At 44.5% G+C, this 20194-nt stretch overlaps 1 protein-coding gene across 1 annotated transcript in view; it reads left to right on the top strand.

The window, feature by feature from the left end:
- Window positions 1–20194, top strand: part of GTF2F2 (general transcription factor IIF subunit 2) — a 386137-nt gene that overhangs the window by 123814 nt on the left and 242129 nt on the right. Inside the window, exon 5 of the mRNA XM_077483218.1 lies at window positions 3367–3402. Coding sequence (XP_077339344.1) covers window positions 3367–3402 — 36 coding nt within the window. The remainder of the gene's footprint in view (window positions 1–3366; window positions 3403–20194) is intronic.

Raw genomic sequence — 20194 nt, forward strand, 5'->3', positions numbered from 1 at the left:
CCGCATGTGTTCATTAGCTGTAAATGCATTTTTACAAAATTTTTAGGTAAGTTTATGGTTTTGTGTCCAGACACATTTATAGTAGTCTTTGGCCGCAGATTGTGCACCCCTGCTGCAGAGTTTAGGGGAATCCCTGTAATAAACATTTCCTGACATAAAACACAATAAACGAACCTCATCGGTTGACAGCACGATCATGTGCCTGTAGGTCCTGGTTCATTGCGATTCACAGCTTCTGTATGCTCAGTAAGTGCAGAAAGGGCACAGAATTCCACAATCTTCATCTTCGCAACCTACTGAGACGTTGCCACATTTAAAGAAGAATTCCATTGGTTTTTTCCTGATTTCTCTCTCAGGCCCTACTAAGCGCCCTTTTTTATGGCGAATTAATGAGTTGGTGCTTTCCGACCGATATCCCTTCTGAATGAGGACCTGAAGATCCTAGGTAGAATCCTGAGAGCTCACATTAATCAATATATAGACCACCATATCCACAAGCATCAGGTGGGTTTCGTTCCAGGGAGGCAGGCTGGAGAGAATGTCTGCAAAGTGGTTGATCTTATTCAACTTATGCAGCATCAGAAAATCCCAGGCTTCCTTCTTTCTTTAGATATTTATAAAACTTTTGGCACCTTGTTGTGGGAATACCTGCAATTTGTGCTCTCTTGTTGTGGTTTTGGAGAAGCTGCGGTCAAATATGCCGGGTACTTTTCATCACCCTTCTCTATCCATATGGGCACGAGGCAGGGGTGCCTCCTTTCCCCAGCTTTTGCTTTGGAACCCTTAGCACTTGCACTTCGCACAGACCGGAACGTGACCTGAATCCCCTATGCAGGCCATGAGTTTAAGTTAAGCCTCTTTGCTGATGTCGCTGTTCTGACCTTGACTAATCCCCTTACTACCCTCCCCAACTTGTTATGCCTCTTGACACATTTCTTATCCATTTTGGGCCTCTGTATTAACGTGGAGAAATCTGTAGCTCTAAATGTCTCCCTAGATCCTGACCTGGCCCCCACGCCTGAAGTCCCTTTTCCCTTTTTGTTGGACAGCCACATGTTAATTACTATCCCCTGCTTAGATCCGTGACCACTCTTCTGCAGACATGGTAATTTCCACACCTGTCCTGGTTGGGTCAAATCCACTCTAAAGATGACGATCTTAACAAAATTCCTGTACCTTTTCTGCACCCTACCAGTACAGGTCCCTCCACATTTTTTTCTACCTACTCCAGAGCAGGATCATGCTCTTTATCTGGGCTAATAAACGCCCTAGAATTTCTAAGGCTACCCTTTTCATTCAGCCCTCTCATGTTACATAGCTTAAAGTTGTGGGACTCGATAAGATATTCAAGCTCCCTTATGTCCACCTTCCGGCCCTTGTTGCTTATTGCTAATAACCCATTGTTCTCTCCCCCCCGGTCTTGACCAGCCTCAGGCGTTTCGTGTGGTGGACCTCACAGGCTTTACCCAGGTATGCCATTTGTTGACTACATGTACTCCACTGACGTGGTTGCATTCTGTGAGACCTATGAACTATGCTCTGACGTACCACCTCCTACCCATTCCAGACATCCCCTTTCAAACATATCTGTCTACATGCCCTGGGTTCTCTGGGCTTTATCTCCACCCTCTATGCATCTTTGAATGGTCACTCATCTCTCACCTCAGTTTGTTTCCCAGTGGGAATGAGATTTGGGACATGGAATCGATTTGGCGGACTGGAGCAAGGCCTGGTCTTCTGTAGCTAAATATTCCTTTAATACTGCCATCTTTGAGACAGCATACAAAGTGTTGTTGCAGTGGTATTTGGTTCCAGCATGTATTGCCCATGCCAACCCGACCTCTAGCAATTGCTGTTTCCAGGGATGTGGCCATCGTGGTGGTGTAATTCACACCTGGTGGGCCTGCCCACGATTAGCGGGTTCCTGGTCCCGAGCGTTTGCTTTTTCTCTGTTCCATTTGAATGTCTGAAAAGAGGCCAAAGTTGCACTATTACATTGCCCTATCCTGGGTTTGTTTGCTTGTCGACAGAAATTGGTAACCTATCTGTTTATAGCAGCCAAAAGGATGATCGCTCAAGCATGGGAAAAAAACAGTTCCCTTTCAGGAAGTGGGGAAAAAACGCTTGAAGTCCATGATGGTCAATGAACAAATGTCTAGTATATTCAGACACGCAGGCCAAGTTCCTTAACATTTGGGAACCATGGCTGCCATATGCCTTCCCTGAGCTCCCTCTGGCTAGTATGGATGGGCTCTGACTGGTTTCCTGGGTGACCCCGGTCCCCTTCTCCTTCTCTTTCCCCTACCCCACTTTTCCTTATTCTCCCCATCTGTCTTTCTCTCTTGGTTTTCCTTCTCTTACCAGGGTATTTACCCCTTTTCGATTGCTAACAGATGGCCAAGATGATCTTAATGCAGAGTTGATGCATTTTTGTCCTGCCTATTCCTGCACTTATGGGATTTACCTCAAATTACGTATGTTGCACTCAGGATTTCTGTGACCATTTAAATAGGAGGTTGCCCTCTTCTGTTTATGTTGTATTTTTTTTTTTCTCTAAGGCCCCTTTCACACTGGGGCGTTTTTCAGGCACTACAGCTCTAAAAATAGCATCTGAAAAAATCTGTCCCCTTTCACTCCAATGTGAAAGCCGGAGGGCTTTCACACTGGAGCGGTGCGCTAGCAGGACGGTGAAAAATTTCCTGCTAGCCGCATCTTTGGAGCGGTGAAGGAGCAGTGTATTCGCTGCTCCTAAACTGCTCCTACCCATTGAAATCAATGGGGCAGTGCAGCGCTTTGCAGGCAGTTTTAACCCTTTCGGACACTAATGATGGGAAAGCGGCGCTTAAAAATAGAGCGGCTTTACCGCCGACGCTGCTCCCGCCCCAGTGTGAAAGAGGCTTTATGCGCCAGTTCTGAAGTTGTATGTTCTGACATTGTTGTATGTTTAACACATATTTCTGCAATAAAAACGTACTGAACCGGAAAGAAGAATTCCAGGTATGGTGTTTTATTTTTTACATAGGTCCAACATGAACCAATATAACTTTGCATACCATTCAAAGATGCATTAAAAAAAAAAAAAAAAATTGTGAATGCGAAGCATTCTCTGATTGTGAGAGCATGAGCTCACCACTGCCTCTCCACATCATCAAGCCAGAGTATGCTTTGCATTAGTTTCTGCAGGCGTTTGGGTATTTTGATGGAAAGGTTAGAGCCAGCGAAAGCAATAGAAACCTGACAGAGATTTTAGTTTAAAAAAAAAAAAAAAAAAAGCCTTAAGCCTGTTTTTTTTTAATTTTTTTATGTTGCTTCATAGCAATTATAGCAATTCATGTCATTTGTGTTTTTTTTTTTTTTTTTCTACAGGTCAATCTGAGGAAAAATCAGAAAATAGGACAACTGGTAAGTTTTCTAAATATGTGCAGCTCAAATTCACAATATGACAATATGCATATGCTGAGGATATATATCTTCAGTGATGGTTGCATGTCACAGTTCTAAAGCAGATGTTTTTGATGATTCGGAGCACAAGCAGGTTTTCCTACCTGATAAGGCAAGTGCATGTTTACAGGGGTTACATTCGTGTTCATTTAGGTTTACTTTGACCTAATCCACTTTTGCGATCGAGAAATATTGGGACTGACATTATGAAGTGCTTTCTTAAAATGCCGGTTTTGTTATATTTTTATAACAAATATTAGTGGTGTCTAGAAAAATGACATAAAGATTTGACTGGTTATGGAAAACCTGATATGTTCCATTTTCCCTTTTAATACATGAAAGTTCATATAGGTATCCTGTATTGCCCAACATGTTTTGGAATTGCAGGCTAATACTCAGCCAGGGCCTTTATCCAGGGAGTGTGAAATAGCAGCTCAGGAATGCTTGATAGGTGAGATAAAAGTATGCAGCAAGCGACCAGGGAGACTTGAACAATCAGAGGTCGTGGATATAGACCAGGTATTGCCCAAAATAGAAAGTAGCTCACCATAGTGTAAATCGTTTAAAAAAAAAAAATGCACTTACAGAAGTCAAATTAAAATATCACAGTTTAAAGGCCAGCTGGCTAGCGAACACCCGTCCACGTCCACTCGGATTAACAATGCAATGACGTCAGCACGCCACTCCTCCAAACGCGCTTTTCGTCACACACTGAGGTCGTCCTGGGGCACGTAGCTGCTGTGTTTTAATAAGGACACTTGTCTGTCCAGGGAGCCTGCAATGTTGCCCCCCCCCCCCCCCCCCCCCGGCCGATCTGTCCATCGTATCAGGTGCAGGCACTGCCATTCCAACTAAAGGAAACCGGCAGTGGAGCCTTGCGGCTTCACTGCCGCTTTCCTACTGCGCATGTGGAGCTTTGTCCTCATGGCGCTTTGCGAATGGCCAGCTTGTCGTCTTGGGCGCACAGAGGTCCCAGAAGGCAATGGGGTGCTTGCTGAAGAGGAGGACGTGACGTCCCCGGGCATGGCCAGGCTGAATTGGAAGTAAACTTGTACCTCCACAAAAAATACTAAAGGGAAAAAAAATGTTTTCAGTATCCAAAAACGAGGTGTGGAGAGGTGATCTTTCGTTTAAGACCACCTTTTAAAAGTGGGTAGAACTCTGCTTTTAATGAATAATTATGCTCACCTGTAATTGAATTTTTGTTTGGATTTTGTGTGTGCAAATTAACAAATCTTAGTTGCAATCAATGGCCCACATTTGTGGGAGTATTTTGTAGTATAATGTCTCATAGAAAATGTTGATTCTGAAACCGGTAAAGGTTTTCTCACAAATCTGTTGGGTTGTACTCATTTATGCTGAGCACTGTACATTCTATTTTTTATAAGCTATTTATGACTAAAGAATATTAACCTATCAACCTATACAAAAGAAAAGAAAAAACAGATCTGACAAGTCGCCAAGTAGGTATTCTCTGGGACTGGGAAAAACTGTCCTCCGGGGAACAGGAGAGTTATAGGGAGTATGATTACATGGCTGTTGTTTTAGACTTTATATAATTATATAAATATATCCTAAATCAACATATTGAAGAGGAAGTAAACTCTCTCACTCTGATGCTTCTTTTCATTTAGTCCATTATAATAATTAATTATCAAACTATAGCCACTGTAATCCAGCCCAAGTCGCATATTACTGTTTAACCACTTTCAGACCGGACCATTTTGCTGGTCAATGACCAGAGGTCTTTTTACAATTTAGCACTGCGCTGCTTTAACTGGTAATTGCGCGGTCATGCAATGTTGTACCCAAACAAAATTTGCGTCCTTTTCTTCCCACAAATAGAGCTTTCTTTTGATGGTATTTGATTGCCTCTGCGATTTTTATTTTTTGCGATATAAACGTAAAAAGACCGCAAATTTTGAAAAAAAATGATATTTTCTACTTTTTGTTATTAGAAAAATCCAATAAACTCAATTTTAGTCATACATTTAGGCCAAAATGTATTCAGCCACATGTCTTTGGTAAAAAAAAAGTCAATAATTGTATATTTATTGGTTTGCGCAAAAGTTGTCACATCTACAAACTAAGGTACGTTTTCTGGAATTTACGCAGCTTTTAGTTTACGACTGCCTATCTCATTTCTTGAGGTGCTAAAATGGCAGGGCAGTACAAAACCCCCCCAAATGACCCCATTTTGGAAAGTAGACCCCCTAAGGAAATTGATAAGTGGCATGTTGAGCCCATTGAATATTTTATTTTTTTGCCTCAAGCGATTGAATAATGACAAAAAAAAAATGTTTGTTTTTTTTTTACACAAAGTTGTCACTAAGGCGTAGGGCTTCAGGCAACATGGAGTGGAGATGTGAACCATCTCCATTGAGAATAATGGATTTTTTCCCCTCCAGCGTTTTGTAGCTTCAGGCGTAGGGCTACAAAACGTTCAGGTGTGAACGGGCTGTTAATGATATATTGCTCACACATGCTATGGGCATATGTGAAATGACACCCCAAAATAAATTCTGCTGCTTCTCCTGAGTACGGGGATACCACATATGTGGGACTTTTTGGGAGCCTAGCCGCGTACGGGGCCCCGAAAACCAAGCACCGCCTTCAGGCTTTCTAAGGGCGTAAATTTTTGATTTCACTTCTCACTACCTATTACAGTTTTGAAGGCCATAAAATGCCAAGATGGCACAAAACCCCCACAAATGACCCCATTTTAGAAAGTAGACACCCCAAGCTATTTGCTGAGAGGCATGTTGAGTCCATGGAATATTTTATATTTTGCCACAAGTTGCGGGAAAATTACAAATTAAATTTTTTTTTATTTTTTTTTCACAAAGTTGTCACTAAATGATATATTGCTCACACATGCCATGGGCATATGTGAAATGACACCCTAAAATAAATTCTGCTGCTTCTCCTGAGTACGGGGATACCACATGTGTGGGATTTTTTGGGAGCCTAGCCGCGTACGGGGCCCCGAAAGCCAAGAACCGCCTTCAGGTTTTCTAAGGGCGTAAATATTTGACTTCACTCCTCACTACCTATTACAGTTTTGAAGGCCATAAAATGCCAAGATGGCACAAAACCCCCACAAATGACCCCATTTTAGAAAGTAGACACCCCAAGCTATTTGCTGAGAGGCATGTTGAGTCCATGGAATATTTTATATTTTGCCACAAGTTGCGGGAAAATTACAAACTTTTTTTTTTTTCACAAAGTTGTCACTAAATGATATATTGCTCACGCATGCCATGGGCATATGTGAAATGACACCCCAAAATAAATTCTGCTGCTTCTCCTGAGTACGGGGATACCACATATGTGGGACTTTTTGGGAGCCTAGCCGCGTACGGGGCCCCGAAAACCAAGCACCGCCTTCAGGCTTTCTAAGGGCGTTACAGTTTTGAAGGCCATAAAATGCCAAGATGGCACAAACGCCCCCCAAATGACCCCATTTTGGAAAGTAGACACCCCTAAATTTAGGGGTACACTAGTGAGACTAGGTAATAAATGGCGGGTGCCCTGAAACTATAAAAAAATAACTAACCAACCAGCGTCACCTGTAACAGTTATATGGTGATCACTGGTGAAAGGGTTAACTAGGGGGCAATCAGGGGGCTTTATGCGGTAGTATATGGGGGTCCCTGGCGCTATAAAAAGCTGCGGCGAACCTAAATACCTACCTGCCTAACTAGCGTCACCTGTGACACTAATACAGCGATCAGAAAAACGATTGCTTATTAGGCTGGGTTCACACTGGAGCGATGCAGAAACGCCACGAATGACACATGGTGTGAACACCCCTGCGATCCGATTCTGCTGCGGACCAAAAAAAGGGTCCCGTGCGAGTTTGCGGCGGGTGTGACACGAATTCAGCCATACTATCTGTATGGCTGAACTCGAATCGCACAGAGATCGGATGTGATTTGCACTGCAGTGCGGTGCGAATCACATCCGTTCTCATAAACCGCTGCAATGTGAACCCAGCCTTAGTGACACTGGCGACGGGGGGTGATCACGGGGTTAAACCTTTATTGGGGGGGTTAGGGAGGTACCTTAGAACTAAAGGGGGCTAACCCTAACTGCCCTAACAGTTATTACAGTCACAAATGACACCCGCCGGGTGATCAGGGGGTTAAACCTTTATTAGGTAATAAATGGCGGGTGCCCTGAAACTATAAAAAAATAACTAACCAACCAGCGTCACCTGTAACAGTTATATGGTGATCACTGGTGAAAGGGTTAACTAGGGGGCAATCAGGGGGCTTTATGCGGTAGTATATGGGGGCCCCTGGCGCTATAAAAAGCTGCGGCGAACCTAAATACCTACCTGCCTAACTAGCGTCACCTGTGACACTAATACAGCGATCAGAAAAATGATCGCTTATTAGGCTGGGTTCACACTGGAGCGATGCAGGAACGCCACGAATCCGCGGCGGGTTCCCGCATCGCATGCCTCCCGGCGGCAGTTCACACTGCCCTATGCGAACTGCTGGGAGTGTCAGTGAAATGTTAATGACACCCCCAGATCAGTTCGCATATCGCAGTGCGATCTGCAAACTCGGATCGCATGGTGTGAACACCCATGCGATCCGATTCTGCTGCGGACCAAAAAAAAGGGTCCCGTGCGAATTTGCGGCGGGTGCGGCGCGAATTCAGCCATACTATCTGTATGGCTGAACTCGAATCGCACAGAGATCGGATGTGATTTGCACTGCAGTGCGGTGCGAATCCCATTCGTTCTCATAAACCGCTGCAATGTGAACCCAGCCTTAGTGACACTGGCGACGGGGGGTGATCACGGGGTTAAACCTTTATTGGGGGGGTTAGGGGGGTACATTAGAACTAAAGGGGGCTAACCCTAAGTGCCCTAACAGTTATTACAGTCACAAATGACACCAATGCAAAAAAAAAAAAAAAAAAATGACATTGGTGTCACTGTGACTGGGGGGCAGGGGTAATTGGGGGGGTGATCGGGGGGGTGTGAGTGTGCCTGGCATGTTCTACTGTGTAGTGTCGTGTTGGTGCAACTCACCGATCCTCTCTCCTCGGTGTCGGAACGAAAAATACCGACACGGAGGAGAGATTACATCACTTCCTCTCCTGTGTTTACATTACAGGAGAGGAAGTGATGTCACGGAGCATTTCCATTCGTCGGGAGCGATCGCGAGGGGGTGGCCATGAATGAATGGCCGCCCCCTCATCCCGGATCGCTCCCGAACGAATACCGACCGCCGCAGGCACCGGGGGGGCCCGATCGGGCCCCCCACCCGCGGGAAGGCAGGGACGTACAGGTACGCCCATATGCCTGCCCATGCCATTCTGTCGACGTACATCGTCGAGCGGCGGTCGGCAAGTGGTTAAAGAAACTTTAGAAAACTTGTTTCCAGGGGTTAGGCAGCGCCATCTTAAGTATTGTTTTCTGAGTCCACAGTGGAGGGTATTTCCGCCCTTACATTGAGCACTTTCTGTACTGTTAACCAAGCCTCTTTCTCAATCCAGCATTTCTATGGCAACCCTGCTTCCCTGTTCATAGCTGACTTGTTTTATTTCATAGTATTTACTTGTGCCGATTGTCTGTTTGCCTGTCTTATCATCTTCAACTGATAAGACTGCAGTAATGGCCAGGTTTACACTGCATGTGATGTCACATGGTGTGTAGGAGGAAGCTCTGAATGATTCTGCTGCCTCCTGGGATATCAGTGGTGTGCCATAGGAAGTCCTGATAACAGATAGACAAGCACATAGAGAGTGTGCCGTAAATCAGGGGAAATCTTGGCATGCTCAGTGACGTCATTCTAAAGAACAAAAATGATTATAACAATACTAAGCAAGTAAGGTGATATCTAACAGCAGTGTTCATTAGGGTTTTTTTATGCTGATTTACATGGGACAAAGTTGTGGGGGAGAGTTTACAACCACTTTAAATTAGATAATTTCCTCTACATCACTATCCCCTTTAAGCATTGCATCGGCATTTATCGATAAACACGATGAAAACACTCTGTAAGCACATCATAAATATCACAGGGACGTTTTAGAGAGCTTTGCTTCGTTCTTCATATTAAACACATGTGTGAACGAGCCCTCAAGCCAATGATCAGCATTATAGCCAAAGCAAGGAGAGGTGACAATGACATCCTATGTAGTTTTATGTCAAACTTCTCATGCTAGCAGGGTTTACAAATGATCTGTTGTAGAGGGAAAGCCATGACTGCAATTGAAACTTTTGAGTGTCTGAAAGGTTATGCAGGAACAAGACCTATTGTTGCCATGAACCTGTTTTAAAATGCAAACAATCAACTTTAGTACTTTGATGTTTTTGGCAGACTAGTTTAAAAAGTAAAACAATCAAATTCAAGTGCTTTAGCTGTACATCATTGTATTAGTTGCCTCGGTAACCATCACCTGTATTACTACTTATATAATGTGAAAATATGAAGAAAGGCTTAGGTTTTTTTTTCATGTGTTTTAAAGTATTACTAAAGGAAACTTTTTTTTTTTTTTGCTCTTGCAACAACAGTAGTGCAGCAATTCCCTTCAATCAGCTAAAATAGCTATCTTCAAAAAAATAAATAAAAAATAACAACCCCCCCCCCCCCCCCATGTTAAAAATAATGCTAAGTTATTGCAGCCTGCAGTGTTTCCAGGTCCATGGAGCACCCCCAACCAACACTCTTCCTTCTCTCTTTCTGCCTTCCCCCTTCTCTCTTCTCTTTCTACACCTTTCCTGCCTTTCCTTTTGAGAATCCGCTCATTTGAGGCTTGCTATATTTTGTTCTTTGTTTTAGCACTTCAGTGGTCTTGTTCATGTTTTGAAATGACCGACCATGTTGTTCACGTTGTTTATTCCTGTGTTTGGTATGCGTATGAGTATATGAGCCCCTGCGTAGGCATGCCATGAGCCTAGTTGTTCGTCTTGCTTGAAAACAATAAGTATGACCAAAAAAAGAAAAGCCAGTACTAAATACACTAAGGCCCATTTCACATGGGCTTCAGATTGTTTAAGAGCCGTGTGAACAGAAAGCTTTGATAAAGCGTTTGTAGAGCTCCTAGCAAGCTTTGTTGAAGCGTTTAAATACCGGTAATTATTCAACTCCAGTTTGTAAATGTTTTACACTGTTCATAATGAGAATGTTTATTACCTCTTTAACCACTTGCTTACTGGGCACTTAAACCCCCCTCCTGCCCAGACCAATTTTCAGCTTTCAGCGCTGATGCATTTTGAATGACAATTGCGCGGTCATACAACACTGTACCCAAATGAAATTTTTATCATTTTTTTCCCACAAATAGAGCTTTCTTTTGGTGGCATTTAATTACAGCTGGGAGTTTTATTTTTTGCTAAACAAACAAAAAAAGATGCAAAAAAAATAAAAATCATGTTTAATAGTTTGTTATAAAATTTTGCAAACAGGTCATTTTTCTCCTTCATTGAAGTGCGCGGATGAGGCGCACTGATAGGCTGCACTGGTGGGCACTGATAGGCTGCACTGGTGGGCACTGATGGGCTGCACTGGTGGGCACTGATGGGCTGCACTGGTGGGCACTGATGGGCTGCACTGGTGGGCACTGATGGGCTGCACTGGTGGGCACTGATGGGCATAGTTAAGGCGGCACTGATGGGCATAGTTAAGGCGGCACTGATGGGCATAGTTAAGGCGGCACTGATGGGCATAGTTAAGGCGGCACTGATGGGCATAGTTAAGGCGGCACTGATGGGCATAGTTAAGGCGGCACTGATGGGCATAGTTAAGGCGGCACTGATGGGCATAGTTAAGGCGGCACCGATGGGCACAGATAAGGCGGCACCGATGGGCACAGATAAGGCGGCACCGATGGGCACAGATAAGGCGGCACCGATGGGCACAGATAAGGCGGCACCGATGGGCACAGATAAGGCGGCACCGATGGGCACAGATAAGGCGGCACCGATGGGCACAGATAAGGCGGCACCGATGGGCACAGATAAGGCGGCACCGATAGGCACAGATAAGGCGGCACAGATAAGGCGGCACCGATAGGCACAGATAAGGTGGCACCGATGGGCACAGATAAGGCGGCACCGATGGGCAAAGATGGGCACAGGTAAGATGGCACAGATGGGTGGCACGGATGGATGCCACGGATGGGTGGCACTAAGGGGCACTGATAGGTACCACTGATAGATGGAACTGATGGGCACTGATAGATGGCTCTGATAGGTGGCACTGATGGGCACTGGTAGATGACACTGATGGGCACGGATATGTGGCACTGGGATGCAGCACCGTTGTTGAGGCAAATTGTGGGTGGCACTGTGGACACTGATGGATGGCACTGTGGGCACTGCTGTGTGACACTGGGCACTGCTGGGTGGCACTGCTGGGTGGCACTTACAGGGGGCACTAATTTATTCCTGAGGGGGGGCAGGTGGGCACTGGTAAGCTGCCGTAATCGGGACTGATGTCCCGATCACGGCCGCCGGTGATCTGCTCTTCTTTTTTTTTTTTCTCGCGCTGACAGGAATAATAGCCGATTACCGGCTCCGTTGTATCACATGATCAGCTGTCATTGGCTGACAGCTGATCACGGGGTAAGGGGTCTGGAACGACCCCTTGCTTGGATCGGTGATCAGGCGAGTCTCATAGACTTGTCGATCACAGAGCGCGCCGGCCGCTCGTGCACGGGACGACATCAATAGACGTAGTCCCGGCAAAGGAGGTCCGCGCTGTAGCCGTCATTCGGCTATAGCGCGGGTCTCAAGTGGTTAAGCAAGCTTCTAGCAGGGTTCAGCACACTTTCAACTTTCAACAAGCTTCAAAAAGTTTTGAAGCTTGCTAGCAGCTTGTTTGTGCTTTAGTTTATTTAGTTTAGGTTATTTAGTTTATTTTCTTACTTTGGCACACTTCTGATCAAATATTTTATCAATATTATTTTTCCATATTCTGTAGATAAACACCCTCCATTGTAAGATATCTGCATTTTCTCCTGTCTTATCGGGTAAAAAAAACAAAAAAAACAAACATATGCTAATGTTCTTAAAATGACACTATTTCTTTAACTGAAGCAAATAGTGCCTGTGTATTGCTGATGTGAAAGTATAATAAATATAGACTGGGCAGAGGGAACCACGCATTTATCTAAGGCTCGCCAGTTAACAAATGTCTTGCAGGACAATTTCATTGGTCAGATGGTAGACTCGCCAACTAGAAACAAAGCGTTACTAGACCTACTGATTACCAACAAAACGGACCTGATCACGGATGTGGGAACACAGGCAATTTAGGAAACAGTGATCACAGGCCAATTAGAGTCAGTATAAATCACACAAATAGGAAAAATAAGGAAAATACAAAGACACTGAATTTGAAAAGAGCCAAGTTCCCTAAAATACCAACCTTGCTAGAAGATATTAATTGTGACAAAATCTTAGGAACAAAGAACATGGCGGAGAGATGGTTTGCTTTAAGAGCATATTAAATAAGGGCATTAGCCAGTACAGCCCATTGGGAAATAAATTTAAAAGTGCGAACAAAAGTCCTGGGTGGCTTAACTCCAATGTAAAAATGAATATAAAAGCAAAGGAGAAGGCTTTAAAAAAATACAAGGCCAAGGGATCATCTGCTTTCAAATTTTACAAAGAATGCCACAAGAAATGTAAGGGTGCAGTTAGCGCAGCTAAGAGAGAACACGAAAGATGCATAGCAGAGGAGAGCAAACAAAAATCCAAGAAATTCTTTAAGTATATTAACAGTAATAGAGGAAGAGCAGACCGTATTGGCCACATAAAGAATGAGGAAGGAAAACTGGTTACAAATATAAAAAGACAGTGTAGCGCTAATAATAAGTCCATATGTCAAAGGTCCACCACTGTGTGAAATCTTCAATGCTGCTACAATATGGTAAAAATACAGCTGACTTCATGGGTAAACCTCCACCAATAGAATAAATGGACCCTTTAATTACAGAGGTCATATGCACTTTGCCTCATAGGGTATAATAGCATGTCAGCGGTCAGCCAAAATAGACATCAGATCATTATGGGTAATTTCTTGATAAGCGATACCAATTTCAAAATACCGCGTGCACGACAACCAAACTCCAGAGCCACATTGATTATGTAAATAGAAGAACATATATTGCTCTCCGCAAGCAAAAACTTTTATTTAAAAATAAAAAAAAACTGAATAAAACTTATGGACGGACGTAAGTCACGTAACGTCAACCGTGGCCATCTGACTTTTTGCACACATGCTGGAATACCAGGCACTGGGCTCCAGTGCCTGACTTGTACGTTTTATTCAGTTTTTTTAAAGAAAATAAACGTTTTTGCTTGCGGAGAGCACTCTATATGTTTTTATTTACATGATCAATGTGTCTCTTGAGTTTGGTTATCCTGCACTCAAGAAATTACCCATCGGGATCTGTTGTCTGTTTTGGCTGACCGCTGACAGGCTATTACACTCTAAGGGAAAGTGCATATGACCCTCTGTAATTAAAGGGTCCATTCTGTGAGGTGAGTGGCCATTTCTTCCATTAGTGGAGGTTTACCCACAAAGTCACCTGCAGGTTTACCATATTGCTGCACCATTGAAGATATTGCACATTGGTGGACCTTTGACATATGGACTTATTAGCGCTGCCAATAGCTTTGGTCTCGTAATTTGATCTGAGCATGCATGGCACTTTGTCCGATTGGAACTCTCTACAAATGATTGGAAAAAGTCCGATAGAGCCCACACACAATCGGATTTTCCGACAATCTAATCCGATTGGACCATTTCCATCAGAATTTCCGACCGTGTGTACAAGACCTAAGAGATAGACTTGGAAAATTTAACATCAATAAGTCACCGGGACCAGATGGCTTGCACCTGAGGGTCCTTAGGGAAATCAGTCAAGTATTTGCCAGCCATTATTCCTAATTTTTACTGACAGTCTACTGACTGGAATGTTACCAGTTGACTGGAGGAAAGCCTATGTAGCACCAATATTTAACCACCTCCCGTCCATGCTATAGCCAAAAGACGGCTACAGAGCAGACTTAATTTGCCTTAAGGGCATCCATAGATGTCCTCCTGTGCTCGAGCGGCCTACGCGCTCCTTGCAGGACATGCGCGGTGTGCTCTGTGATCAGCGAGTCTGAGACTCAGCTGATCGCAGATTGGAGTAAGGGGTCGATCCCGACTCTTTACCACGTGATCAGCTGTCAGCCAATGAGAACTGAACATGTGATGTAAACAAAGCCAGTAATCGGCTATTTTTTCTCCTCACGCTTGTAGTGTGAGGAGAAAAAAAAAAGCCGATCACCAGCGGCTGAGAGAGGGACATCAGTGGAGAGCCTCTGCAGAGGCTTCTGTGCCCACCAGTGCAGCCTCATCAGCGAATATCAATAAAGGAGAAAAATTACCCGTTTCCAAAATGTTATAACAAATTATGAAACTTTTTTTTTTTTTTTCTTTTAAGAAAAACATCTGTCTGTCTTTGTTTTAGCAAAAAATAAAAACCCAAGTGGCGATTAAATACCACCAAAAGAAAGCTCCATTTGTGATTTGTGTGAAAAAAAATGATAAAAATTTGAGTACAGTGTAGCATGACCACGCAATTGTCATTCAAAGTGTGACAGCGCTGAAAGGGGGGGGGGTGGAGGGGCGGTTTAAGTGCCCAGTAAGCAAGAGGTTTAAAAATCCCTGGTAATTACAGACCAATTAGCCTAACATCAATAGTATGCAAGCTCTTGGAGGGGATGATAAGGGACTATATACAAGATTTTAGTAATGAAAATAGTACTGGTGAATCATTATTGCCAAACTAATCTATTAACCTTCTATGAGGAGGTGAGCTGCCGTCTAGATAAAGGAATGCCTGTAGATGTGGTGTATCTGAATTTTGCAAAAGCAATTGACACAGTTCCCCATAAACGTTTACTGTACAAAGTAAGGTCTGTTGGCATGGACCATAGGGGGGAGTACATGGATTGAAAACTTGGCTACAAGGGTGAGTTCAGAGGGTAGTGATAAATGGGGAGTATTCGGAATGGTCAGGGGTGGAAAGTGGGGTCACCCAGGGTTCTATCCTTCGACCAATCCTATTTAATTTGTTCATAAATGACCTGGAGGATGGGGTAAACAGTTCAATCTCTGTATTTGCAGACTGTACTAAGCTAAGCAGGGCAATAGCTTCTCTGCAGGATGTGGAAACCTTACAAGTAGATCTGAACAAGTTAATGGGGTGGGCAACTACATGGCAAATAAGGTTTAATGTGGGAAAAATTTAAAATAATGCATTTGGGTGGCAAAAATATGACTGCAATCCACTCACTGGGGGGAGAAGCTCTGGGAGAATCCAGGATGATAGGCTCAGCATCAGCAATGGCATGCAATGCCAGGCTGCTGCTAACAAAGCAAACAGAATATTGGCATGCATTAAAAAGGGGATTAACTCATGCAATAAAGCGATAATTCTCTCACTCTAAAAGACTGGTCTGGCCTCACCTGGAGTATGCTGTCCAGTTCTGGCGAGTACAGAGAAGGGCAACAAAACTGGTAAAGGGACTGGAGGATCTTCGTTACCAGGAAAGGTTACGAGCACTTAACTTTCTCTTATATTCACCGACCGACACAGCTCCTCTCTGTAACTAAATGGGTTTGTTAGCCTGCCATTAGGAGAACTAGGCAAAAATTGTAACACAATACACAGAACTTTAGTCCCGCCCTGGGGGGCGGACCCTGTACTAACAACCCTCCCTGCTCCCAGGCAGAACTCAGTTTTATTTTGCCTAGTTACCATCGCTGGCTTTAACGGCATGGCTATTGAGAGCCAGGTGCTGAGGAACCGGGATCTGTCAGACACGGAGATTCCAACTTTGCTGAGGGCACGGAAATCTTCTTCACGGAAGATGTATCATCGTACCTGGAAGGCCTACATCTCCATGTGGGAGGAGAAAGGGCAGGATCCGCGCTTCTTTTCTATATCCAGGATCCTGCTGTTTCTTCAGCAAGGAGTTGGCCAGAAATTGATGTTGAGCACTATTAAGGGGCAAATTTCAGCCCTGGCTGTCTTTTTTTTTTTTTCAGCGACCCCCTGTGTCTCACTCAGTGAGTACCTTTGTTCAAGGGGTTCGCCATGTAGTCCCTCCAGTGTGTCCACCGTTACCCCCCTGGGATTTGAATCTGGTGTTGTCGGCCCTTCAGAAGCCACCGTTTGAGAATATCAGGGAGATTCCCCTGTTGACCCTTTCATAGAAGGTGGTCTTTCTAGTGGCCATCACATCAGCCAGGAGGGTTTTGGAATTGGCGGCCTTGTCATGCAAGTCGCCTTATCTGGTCAGCCACAGGGATAAGGTGGTGTTGCGTCCGCAACCGTCCTTTCTACCGAAAGGGGTTTCGGCTTTTCATATTAATGTGGACATTGTATTACCATCGTTGTGTCTTAAGCCGAAGCACCCCAAAGAGGTGGCTCTTCATGCTCTCTATGTAGTTAGGGCTCTGAAGGTGTACTTGTCTGCCACGGCTCCCTTTCGGAAGTCAGACTCACTGTTTGTTTCGGTGGCTGGTCCAAAGAAGGGTATGGCGGTCTCATTGGCCACCTTTTCCAGGTGGATCAGACAGATTGTAGTCCAAGCCTACGCCTTGAAGGGGCAGGTGCCCCCTTTTCCAGTCACATCCCACTCTACAAGAGCAATCAGAACGTCTTGGGCCTTCCGACACCAAGGGTTCTTTCGCTCAGGTGTGTAAGGCGGCTACCTGGTCGTCTGTCCATACGTTTACCAAGTTCTACGAGGTAGACAGCAGTGCATCTGCTGATGCCTGTTTTGGCCGCAAAGTTTTCCAGGCATCCGTGTAGTTGCAATTGAGATTTTTTCCTGGTTTTTCAATAAAAACGCAGTACTGTTTGTTAATGCACTGTTGCATTACTTCTGCAAAAAGGTTGCGGTGTTGGGGAGCTCTCCTGTTGAGAATGCCCGGTTATATGGCGGCTGCTGTTTTTTTGTGGGTTTAGTTTCACTAGTTCCCACTTGCCATGGTGGATGAAGTTTTAATGCTGTGTTTTCCCACCCCTCATTTGGCACTGCTTGGGGATGTCCCATTTAGTTACAGAGAGGAGCTGTGTCGGTCGGTGAATATAAGAGAAAACAGGATTTTTGTACTCACCGTAAAATCCTTTTCTCTGTAATTCACTGACCGACACAGCACCCACCCCTCCTTTTCTCTACATTATACTGCTTGTTGAGGTACTGAGTTCTGCCTGGGAGCAGGTAGGGTTGTTAGCACAGGGTCCGCCCCCGGGGCGGGACTAAAGTTCTCTGTAGAGGAGCTGTGTCGGTTGGTGAATTACAGAGAAAGGGATTTTGCGGTGAGTACAAAAATCTTATTTTTTCTCTCTGGAGAAAAGACACTTGAGAGGGGATATGATTTCAATTTACAAATACCGTACTGATGACACCACAATAGGGATAAAACTTCCACGGAAGGTAGTTTAACAAGCCACTTGGCTACTCATTAAAATTAGAAGAGGTTTAACCTTAAACTGTGTAGAGGGTTCTTTACTGTAAGAGTGAGTGGCAAGGATGTGGAAATCCCTTCCACAGGTGGTGGTTTTAGCCAGGGTATCAATGGTTTCAAAAAACTATTACCGTATATACTCGAGTATAAGCCGAGATTTTCAGCCTCTTTTTTGAGGCTGAAAGTGCCCCCCTCGGCTTATACTCGAGTCATCGCTGTCTGCCCGCTCGATCAGCGTGTCGAGCAGACAGACAGCGGCCATTCTATTCAAAAGCCGCGCCTCCGGCTCCGCCTTCGCCTGTGATAGGCGGAACACTGAATTTCCCAGCAGCCTGTGTTCCGCCTATCACGGACATCGTATCATCCTCGTACTACGGACGAGGATGATACGACGTCTGTGATAGGCGGAACACAGGCTGCTGGGAAATTCAGTGTTCCGCCTATCACAGGCGAAGGCGGCGGCGCAGCTTTTGAACTTTACAATGGCCGCCGACGAAGAGGGCACGGGACGGGACGGCACGGGACGGGACGGGACGGGGGCAAGGCAAGGCACGACACGGGACGGATGCAAGGAGGCAAGGCACGGCACGGGACGGAGGCAAGGAGGCAAGGCACGGGACGGAGGCTCGGGACAAAGGTAGGCTGGACACACACACACACACACACACACACACACACACACACACACACACACACACACACACACACACACACACACACACGGATGGAGACACACACAGGGATGGATGGATGGATGGAGACACACACACACAGGGATGGATGGATGGATGGATGGAGACACACACACACAGGGATGGATGGATGGATGGATGGAGACACACACACACAGGGATGGATGGATGGATGGACACACACACACACAGGGATGGATGGACGGACACACAGGGATGGACGGACACACAGGGATGGACGGACACACACACAGGGATGGACAGGCATGTCTCACCCTCGGCTTATACACGAGTCAATAAGTTTGCCAGTTTTTTTGGGGGTAAATTGGGGGCCTCGGCTTATATTCGGGTCGGCCTATACTCGAGTATATACGGTAGACAAGCACCTGAACAACCACAACATACAGGGGATATACAATGTAATACTGACATATAATCACTCACTTAGGTTGGACTTGTGTCTTTTTTTTCAGCCTCACCTACTATAACTATATTTTTATGATTTTCTCTCTTAGGCCTCATGCACACTGTACGTTTTTACAGCTGCTGTTTTTGGCTTCAGATGTTGTTTTTTTCTTCCTGCAGCTTGATATCCTGTCTCCATGCACACGTAGGCTTTTATTAATGTTTTTTTGGCAAGGGTGTTTTCTGGTTGGAAACCCCCCCCAGAACTAGTGGGTTTGAAGAGGAGTTTTTTAGCTGTAAAAAAAAGTATCACAATATTGTAATGGTAATGGCTCATGAATTCTATAAGTTTGTAGAATCCTTAGAATTTGGATCTTATGGAGAAGAGTTTCGGGCTCCTTTTAACACAGGGCGTTTTTTTCTGCCACTTGTAAATGCATGCTTTTTGTTTTAAAATTCCCACACTCCTGGCACAGCGATCACTTGCGGTTGTATATAGCGTTTACCTTCGATTGCACCCTCTCCCCATCTCCATGACAGCAGGCAGGGGATCTCCTCCTCACACCTACTGTCACTTTATTTATTAAAGGATAACTTTTTTTTATTTTTTTACTAATATTTGATTCCATTTTTAAAATAAGTAATTGCTTTCCATCTTCTCACGCACTTTATCTGTTGTTCAAATCACTTCCCCATGTTTTATAAGTAGAGTTCTTAAAGCAGAGTTCATCAGCGTTTTTGAGCCATAAGCCTTTATGGGAGTGTAATTTTGATAAAATAAAGCTAAAATACGCTAACAACCGCTGAAAAACACACTCTACAGCTTTCTACAGCTAACGCTACTAGCTTTTTCATAATGTCCAGTGTGCATGAGGCCTAATTAAAGTCAGATATAGCCATGTGATTGAGCATGTGCACATCAACCCCTTCACCCACACCCACTCAGTCTGAGTTGGATTGCTTCTGACTTGTCCAGCAAGCATTTTAGGCCTTTGACCAACTTTGGGCTCTAAGATTGCATGCAACTAGGCTTATGTATGATGAAATAATTAACTGTCAAGCTGCATTTGTAATGTTGCTTGTAATAATGTCATCATTTGTAAATCTTTCTTTCATGAACATCTTCCATCATGTTTCCATTTGTCTTGCTGATTATATTCT

The sequence above is a fragment of the Lithobates pipiens genome, unplaced genomic scaffold (assembly GCF_037356315.1).
Source record: "Lithobates pipiens isolate NorthernLeopardFrog02 unplaced genomic scaffold, aLitPip1_a1.2 Scaffold_16, whole genome shotgun sequence".
NCBI lineage: Eukaryota > Metazoa > Chordata > Amphibia > Anura > Ranidae > Lithobates > Lithobates pipiens.